This window comes from Haplochromis burtoni, unplaced genomic scaffold, assembly GCF_018398535.1.
Source record: "Haplochromis burtoni strain Fernald_Lab_line unplaced genomic scaffold, NCSU_Asbu1 Contig_511, whole genome shotgun sequence".
Taxonomy (NCBI): Eukaryota; Metazoa; Chordata; class Actinopteri; order Cichliformes; family Cichlidae; genus Haplochromis; species Haplochromis burtoni.
This window is the reverse complement of record NW_024582872.1, coordinates 45,156-54,016: the sequence shown is the minus strand read 5'-3', so window position 1 is coordinate 54,016 and position 8,861 is coordinate 45,156. Positions and strand designations below refer to the sequence as shown.

Here is an 8,861-nt window from a genome sequence, read left to right as displayed (position 1 = left end):
TATATATACATACATATAAAGATGTCATGCAACTGTGGAAGGTCAAAGTTCATCCTGAAATATACAAATGATAAAAGCATGGACGCATGACAAGTACGATCCAACACAAAGCATCCACTCATGTAGCGGTTATCACTTTGCTCTCACAAACAATTTATCTGCTTCAGTGAGCCACAGCTTGGAGTTATCCAGTGACAGACTATTTTCAAATCAAAATTCTGTTGAGAGAAATCTGCTCCAGCTGTAGTATTTCCACTCCATCCATGATGGAGTAATGCTCGCTCTAATATGTGGTGAAAAGTTAACTTTATGACCTTACCTTTGACTTCCAGCTCAGTCTTGGTTTCAGCCTGCTCTCTCACGTGAGTCACTGTGAAGAAAGCCATGACATTTATTCCCTTTTCATCAACACACTGATCCCAACATGGGCAGATGTAGACACACATTTCTTTCACATATAATGTACATTTACATGTGTACTGACAGTTTTCTACCCCTCTTAATGTCTTTCCCTACAGAAAGTATTGCTTCCATATCTTTTTTCTGAGCAGGTCTCAGAGTGTTTGGATAATTTTCTATTTTTTTCTTTTCTGTTTTTAATACTGCAGTGTGCTCAAACACACTCAAATAAATGTAAGTCTTACTGTAGCTGCCTTGAAGCAAATTCACATTCTGTATCTGAAAATGAGTCAGGTTACTAACTTCTGTCAGTTCCTGTTTTGAGGCTTTTTTGTTAAATTTTTCTGATTGAAAAATAATTTCAGAGAATCAAACCCACTAGTAACTAATGTGACAGTGAATGTTGCACCTCAGTTCAGGACATCCTCTCAAGTTTTGCTTGGAGCTAATTAGGACGGGTTACCTTCTTCGTTTATGGTGAGTGTGGCTGAGCACGTGGCCTGTTCAGCAGTATTAGCAGTCTTACAGGAGTACTGGCCAAAGCATCCACTACGACGAGAGTGGCAGTGTTTTCATTCTTGTTAGGCTAAACCGAGTGTTGGTTGTGGAACCAGCTTATTTCTGATTTTGGCATGCTAGCTACACACGGATAAAAGTGGGCCTCCCCCCATGTGGCACTGTACAGCTTGTGATTGGTTGGATGAAATTGGCTTTTGGCAAATTGAAGGTATCTTTAGGCGAGTGATGTTGGTGGTGGCTGATCTGTCCCACGTTTGCTTTTGCCCTGAAATAACGCATGTTCATTGGCTCAGTGTACTTTACATCCCAGTAAGCACCATTTGTGTGATCTGTCAGGAGCTGGGAATAAGGGAATATCTTCTGTCCTTTCACAGCATAACAAAAACTACAAACTAAACTAACTAACTACAAAAATACTCAAAACAACCAAAACTATTTGGACCAGAGCAAATGATCCCTCACTATCATGGCTGAGCGTCCCCACTAGCATTTCAAATCACTAAACTGAAACTGACTGAGGGCTCATGAGGTCCTATTTCAGTAAAGAAAGCGTGGATAAAAACTTTGACACAGAACTCAGGTGAAAAAGGAAAAAGTAAACACAATGATATTTACTTGTTTGTATTTTTATGAAAGATTGTTCCCTGAGCCACACCTTGTTATAAACGACAGGGAACTCTTTCTCCAGTTATTCTTCTTTATCTCCTTTATTTGGTCACCTTTCATTGCATTCCTATATAACTATAAAACACATTGCAATGGGAGTAATTTTACAAAGTTAATTCTACATGGTTAATAAACACTTCCAACACAAAAGCCCACATTTTTCTCATTTTTATTATTATTCATTTTATGATCCTCCAATGCCACCATAGGCAGTACGATGGGTTCTTTCCGGGTACTCCAGCTTCCTCCCACAGTCCAAAGAGATGCAATTAGTAGTGATAGGTTAATTGGTAACTCTAAATTGTGAACACCTCTAAAGGTGTGAATGTGAGTGTGGATGGTTGTCTGTCTCTATGTGCTAGCCCTGCAACAGACTCGCGATCTGTCCAGGGTGTGCCCTTCCTTAGACAGCTGGGATGGGCTCCAGCCGATGGATGGATGAATGCCATCATTACACAGGCAGATTTTTTTTCCTTTGCCCACTGTTGTTGCTGTTGAGATTCATTTTAATGTATAACTTAATCCTAACCTCAAAGAACAAGTTCTGAAAACTGAATGTGCAGGATTTGTTATCGCCAGACAACACAACACCAAATCATAATCTACAGATTCAGTGAGAGTGTGTTGATCTGAAACCAGCACTGCTGTGAGCTTCTGTTAGTGACACTTCAATTGTCTCAGAGTAAGAAAAGCAGCCTTTCTTTTTAGTAATAAACTCACCGTCTAATGTAAGAGTTGCAGAGCAGGATACCGTCCCTCCATTGTTTGTGGCCATGCAGGTATACTCGCCCTCGTCCTCTGGATAAACCCTGGAGATCTCCAGCTGACAGCTGTCATCAAACTGAGATATCCTGAAGAATTCGGACTGTTTGATTTCCTTTTTCTTGTGGAACCAGCTTATCTTCACATCTTGATGGTTGACAAAGGAAAAAGCACGGCTTGTGTAAATATACTGCAGTAAATTTGCACTGTGGGTCAACAGCAAGAGTAAATAAGTCAGAAGGTGGTTAATTAGTCGCGTGCCATAATCAAGTTTCAGTGAAGTCCCAATGGCTTCAAGAGAAGACCAAAGGACACACTACTACTGAAACTTATGCGTAGGTAGGAAATTCCATTCACAGGAAGTGGCCACAGGTTTGAATAAAGTTTCAACGTAAAATTCTGTGCAGCGTAACTACCAGAAACTGAGCAATACCATCACTTTGTTTCAGTATTAAAAAAATCACAGCATCACTCAATAAGAAATTGTATTTTTTACCATCTCCACGGACTTTGCACTGGAAGCAAGCTGGTGCGCCCTCGCAGGCTGAAGTGCTGGCCATGGGTGAGATGATGACAGGGGGAGCAACAGTGGCGGGGGAGTCTGGAGAAACCACCTCTGAAACTGCAACACAAGAACCTGAATCAGTACAGATACAGCCACTTACAATGTCTGCCTGGACCCTGACAGGGCCCTGGTGGGTCCTCGGCCAATCCTTGACCGGTCTCCTTGACGGTTGTTAATTTGCCGCCTGTGACGTGGACGACACAACTATGAGTAGTAACGCCCTTAATGAGCAATCGGTGGTAAAAGCATGTGTATCCACCAGGGGGAGCAGTGTGGAGGCTGCCCTGCAGGCTTGCACTGCATATTCATACACTTTCTAGTTAGTTGGTGTCAGGTAAGAACACTCTTATACAAATAGTCTTCTTCTTTATCTTTTCCAAAACTTTAGGAAAACTTTTTTCTTTTCGTATTTTAGTGCTTGTTGTTCTGCTGCCCTACATCATTTGCATTATATTGAAGCTATCATCACCTCTTAATGATCACGTTGAATTAATAATAAAGTGCAACTTAAAAATATGCAGAAGTCATTTCCACCTTCTGGTACGATCTGACCTATTTCTGGTGGAGAGTTGTGTCCATGAAAACTGTGATGTTGGGCTAATGGCGAGAGCATGCACTCTACTCAGGAAAAAATGCCAATTTCAGCAGAAACCAACAATCTGTTTTATACAAAACTGAATATCCATGTCTCACCTTCAACATTGAGTGTCGCAGTGCTTGTGGCAGTGCCATACTCGTTCTTGGCCTCACAGGTGTAGACAGCAGCGTCTTCAGGAAAGACCTCGATGAGCAGCAGTGTGTGCTCGTTGCCATCGTGCAGGAACTTGCACTTGAAGCCAGCGGAGAGAGCCTGGGAGTTTTTGTACCAGAAGACCTGAGGCTGGGGAACACCGCTCACCTGGACTGAGAAGCGAGCTGGTTTTCCAGCCTCCACCGACTGGGGCTCCATGTGGCGAAGAATCTGAGGAGGCTCGGGAACTGAATGAGGCAGAATATTTTAGAGGTAAAGTTTAACTGGAATATACGGATATATATGAAAACTACATAATTGTTCTGTTTCCGTTTGTGTTAGTTTGCTCCTTGTTCAAAGCTTCTTGCTCCATCCTCTCATGTCACTTCCCCTGTGTTAAGTTCATGTGTGTCTATGTATTTGGTTACCATATTTCACTTCCTGTGTTATTTGGATTCATTGTCCTCTGTGCCTTGCTTTTAGTTTTCTCATCATCCATTTCTTTTCAGCTGTGTCTTGCTTTCATCACATCTCCACTTTCCTGATTGCTGTTCTCTGTGGGTGGATTTAATTTTCCCTTTTGTGCTTCATGTTTTGTTTCCTGGACCTTTTGTGATGTAATATAAATTGCTTTCTTGTGTCCATCCTTCCGTGTCTGCATTTAGGCCTGCTAGAACCTTCAGCTGCACTTCTGCATGTACAGCGGTCCCTCGTTTATCGCGGGAGTTACGTTCTAAAAATAACCTGCAATAGGCGAAATCTGCAAAGTAGCCAACTTTATTTTTTACAATTAACATAGATGTTTTAAGGCTGTCAAACCCCTCACTACACACTTAATACACTTTTCTCTCTTATTTAAATATTCTCAGAGTTCAGGCTTTGTAGAAAAATAAGTCCAGTATTACAGAATGAAACCAAAGGGACCCGCAGGTGACGACGTTTTCAGCGTTGTTGTGTTTGTTGGGGAGGAAACTTACAAACATACAGTACAGCACGTCAGAGTCACGCTGCTAGCAATCGAAGATTTATGTAAATTTGACAAGCTGAACGCATTCTGTACTGTACAGGAGACACAGCATGAGATTAATTGACAATGCACTGTAAAAAACCCAAAAAACTAAATTGCACCAAAAAAAATCTGCGAAACCGCGAAAGGCAAACCGCGTTATAGCGAGGGAGCGCTGTATATACTTGAGCTTGTACATATACGTTTAACCCTGTGATTAGAGAAAAGTCCTAAAAAAATTCAAATGCACCCAGTTCTAATTTTATTTAAGTCATTAAAGATATATGCTGAACAGACATTTTACCCTTAAAAATAGCAGCTCAAAGAAATAATTATAAAGCCAAAATGGTGAGAATGATGAGTGTATGTAACCTTCAAAGCACAATTGTATCACTGATGAGAAAGTTTGAAATAAATGGCCTTTTTAGAAACAAACAAACAACCAGTTTTTATGTGTTCATACTGTACATCATTCTTTCTGTGTGATGTACGTCACGCTGGACTTACTGTTTATTCGAAGCTGCATGGTGCTTCTATTTTTGCCAGCGATGAAGGTGTACTCCCCAGCATCACTCCTGTAGGTCTCTGAGATGGTGAGGCGATGCAGCTTCCTGATGGTCACGTAGTTAAATCGTTCTTCCATCGAGAACTGGATCTCCACACCGTTCTTCAGCCAGTGACCCTCCACATCTTCTTCATTCACTTCAAACTCAAAGGTTGCACGGTGTTTCTCCAGAACCTAGGAGGGGATAGTGAAATATTTACATTTCTATCTCTGTTCAATTCAATTCAGTTTTATTTATATAGCGCCAAATCACAACAACTGTCGCCTCAAGGTGCTTTATATTGTAAGGTAGACCCTACAATAATAGAGTTAAGGCCCTATTTTCTGTTGAAAATGTCAGTAAATACAATCACCAAGCACCCAAAATTCTACTATTTAAGTTGCTTTTTAAAATGTGAGTGCAGTAAAACATGCTGTGGGGGACTGACAAACCTGAGCGGGTCATATGTAAACATTAATAGTTATTTTTTATTTTTATGGCCAATCGTCACTGCTTCCACAGAGAGAACAGAATAATATCTAAATATTTACACACTGTTTCTAGTGTATCTTTATGCCTTATTACTTTAAGGCATATTTCTAAATAAGAAATAAAAGAGAAATAAAAATGTTAATCTCAGGTTCAGTATCTGTAAACTTCGCCCGTGTCTTTCCAAGCTAAAACATATAGATGCACCAAACTGACACTAACTTCTCTGCGTAATGCCTGTGGTTGTGAAACAGAGCAGCTTTGGTTGCAAAAGCTAACTTAGGATTAAAATAAGATGAAACTCATTGCAATGAAATAAATGAACAGTTTTAAAAAACAGCGAATCACCTTTAATCCTCAAACTGTGATTACCTGAAAGACAGAAGTTTTATTCTGAAACATCAGTAAATGAACTTTAAAACCACTTCACCGTAATTTCCCGCTCAGGAGGTTCCGAGATCCGAATGTCGCGACCCTCTACAGTGAGCCGGGCCTTGGAGACGCTTGATCCAGCTACCACTGAATATTCCCCAGCATCAGACATTCGAACCGTCTGGATCACGAGGCGGTGAACATACTTCTCTGCTGTCACAATATACCTTTGGATTCAAGGCAGAAGATATCCAACTCACAATTAACCTCTAAAAGCTTTCATTGTCCAAAGGAGATGCTGGGAATAGTGATTTTCAGATTAAGTGTGGCCAAACTTTGACGAGCACTGACAGACCTTTCCTCAGACATGTCCATCTCCTGACCGTCCTTCATCCACATCACCTGGATGTTTGGCTCAGAAACCTCACACTCAAAAATCGCCTTCTTCTTCTCTGTGATCTTTATGTCCTTGATCTTCTTGGTGAATTCAATCACACGAGCTGAAAGAACAACATTTTCAGAGACGTTTCGTAGCATTTCTCACCTCTACAGACTGTAAACATGCTCAGCACCAGGTTACCTTCGACAAAGAGATTAGCAGTGGTGGCAGCAGAGCCGGCCACAAACTTGTACTCTCCTCCGTCTCCAAAGTGAACGTTTCGGATGGTGAGGGAGTGCGTAAGCTGCCGACTGCGGACCTGGCACCTGTCCGACGACTTCATTTCCACGCCGTTCTTCAGCCATTTGTACGTGATGCCTTCATAGTTGACGGTGACCTCAAAGGTGATAGTGTCTCTCTCTTGGGCATTCAGGTCCTTCAGCATGGAGGTGATCAGAACCGCTGGAGGACGAAATTTGAGGGAAATACAAAAAGACACATTCACTGTGTTTGCTTTTGAAGAATTTCAGCTATTACTGTATGCAGTTATTCAGACACTTTTATTTTGTTTTATGATTACTTCAGATACAACCCAGTTTCTCTGATGTTCACAATCTAAGGACAAACTAGCACTCTGAGGACAGAATAGTAATAAAGCTCAAATATATAGCGAGAATTCTGAAACTTTAAAGCTTAAAACATGTTAAATTAGGTGATTATATAATTTAGAAATTATTTTAACCCCCTTTTGAGTCTCATTCTGATACAGTATTTTCATATCACGTTCTGGGAGGTCAGAATTCTTACGGTTGACGGTGAGTGTTGCAGACACTTGGTCGTTGCCACAAATGAAGGTGTACTCTGCAGAGTCATCCCTGCTGGTGTTCATGATCTTCAGCTGATGGAGTTTTCCCTGAACCACAATCCTGAACTTGTCACTCATCTCAATCTCCACTCCGTTCTTCAGCCAGGTGGACGGCACATTGAAGTGGGAGACTTCACACTCGAATGTGGCCACTTGAGTCTCTGGTACCTCCACACTTTTCATGGGTTTAGTGACCTGCAGAGCTGCATGTAGTAAATCAGGTCACAAGACATGAATAACAAAAGATTAGACAAATATTCTTCTCGTCTCAAACACCATAAACATTCTTTATATTCTTCAGTAAGTGGATGGACTGCTTTTCACTCTACCTGCAATCTGTGCTTAAGTGTTTTTGATCTAACATTCATACTCTGATGGATGTGTCAGAGAGCAGCTTGGAGTTACTATCTTGCGATCTAAATGCAAGACTTCACATGCAGTTTGTCTTATAGTGCTACATACCCTCCACGGTGAGTACAGCACTGCACTGCAAGTGTCCAACCACAGCCACGTACTCTCCTGCATCGCTGCTGTCCAGATTCTTCAGGATCAGTTTGTGTGCTTTCCTCTCAGACAGAATTTTGCACTTCTCACTTGACTTCAGCTCCAAACCTTTAAACATCCACCTAACAGGGATGTCGTCATGTGAGAGGCTCATCTCAAAGGAGGCTGTGCCATCCAACAGAGACGTCGCATCTTTTATCTTCTTCACGATTTTGATTTCTGCAGGGAAAAAAGTAGCAGATAAAGCACTCAAATTTTTAAGCAGTCAAGGGCGATGATGATATGTGACAACATTGTGCACAATTCTTGGTTATGCTGATAAAATCTGACACTTACTCTCTACGTTGAGTCTGGCATTGGCAGAAAGTTTTCCAAGTTTGAAGGAGTAAACAGACTCGTCCTGTATGTTGCAGTCCTTGACCTTCAGCGTTTGGACCACGCCACTGGAGACGATCTCGTACTTTTCGCTGTTTTGCAGTTCCACCCCGTTCTTAATCCACTGGGATCCTTTCACATCGGGGTGTGTGAGCTCCAGTGTGAACACTGCTTCCTGGGTCTCCGTCACGGTCTGGTTCCTCAGAGTTTTCTTGATCTTCACTCCTGCATATAAATATAAAACTCTGCTAACTTTAATGTATACACATGGAGGTGATTCGTTAGTTTTGGAAGCATTTTAGTTCTGTCAGGAGAGGTGGGACAGACAGAGACTGAAGTCCCCCCGGCTTACCTCTCATCACATCTGAGAGTAGAAGTTCTTAACATCCAGCCTCTTATGTTAAAAAGTGATGCAGAGTGCTAAATGGAGTCTATCTGTATGTGCTTTTACTCATAAATCATCTTTGTTTTTAATCAAACATACAATAGAGATATAAGTCTAATTAATATGAGGAATGAAACGTATTCTAATGTGCAGATATTATCCAGCTTCATCCTTGGCAGATTAGTGTCTGTGTGTGGCTGAAAACAGAAATGGGTCGCCAACCCATCATCATCATCACACATGATTGTATGATACATGAAGTATGTTGCAAGTGTTAAACACAGATAACATGAGGGGATT

General features: G+C 41.3%; 1 protein-coding gene across 34 annotated transcripts in view; it reads right to left on the bottom strand.

Moving 5' to 3' along the window:
• Window positions 1–8,861, bottom strand: part of ttn.2 (titin, tandem duplicate 2) — a 227,432-nt gene that overhangs the window by 193,193 nt on the left and 25,378 nt on the right. For all 34 annotated transcript variants that reach the window (XM_042214006.1, XM_042214024.1, XM_042214023.1 and 31 more), the window contains 11 exons: window positions 8,138–8,401; window positions 7,760–8,020; window positions 7,240–7,500; window positions 6,634–6,894; window positions 6,409–6,553; window positions 6,112–6,280; window positions 5,155–5,386; window positions 3,605–3,889; window positions 2,843–2,968; window positions 2,305–2,493; window positions 320–370 (listed from right to left, as the gene is read on the bottom strand). In XM_042214006.1, coding sequence (XP_042069940.1) covers window positions 320–370; window positions 2,305–2,493; window positions 2,843–2,968; window positions 3,605–3,889; window positions 5,155–5,386; window positions 6,112–6,280; window positions 6,409–6,553; window positions 6,634–6,894; window positions 7,240–7,500; window positions 7,760–8,020; window positions 8,138–8,401 — 2,244 coding nt within the window. The remainder of the gene's footprint in view (window positions 1–319; window positions 371–2,304; window positions 2,494–2,842; window positions 2,969–3,604; window positions 3,890–5,154; window positions 5,387–6,111; window positions 6,281–6,408; window positions 6,554–6,633; window positions 6,895–7,239; window positions 7,501–7,759; window positions 8,021–8,137; window positions 8,402–8,861) is intronic.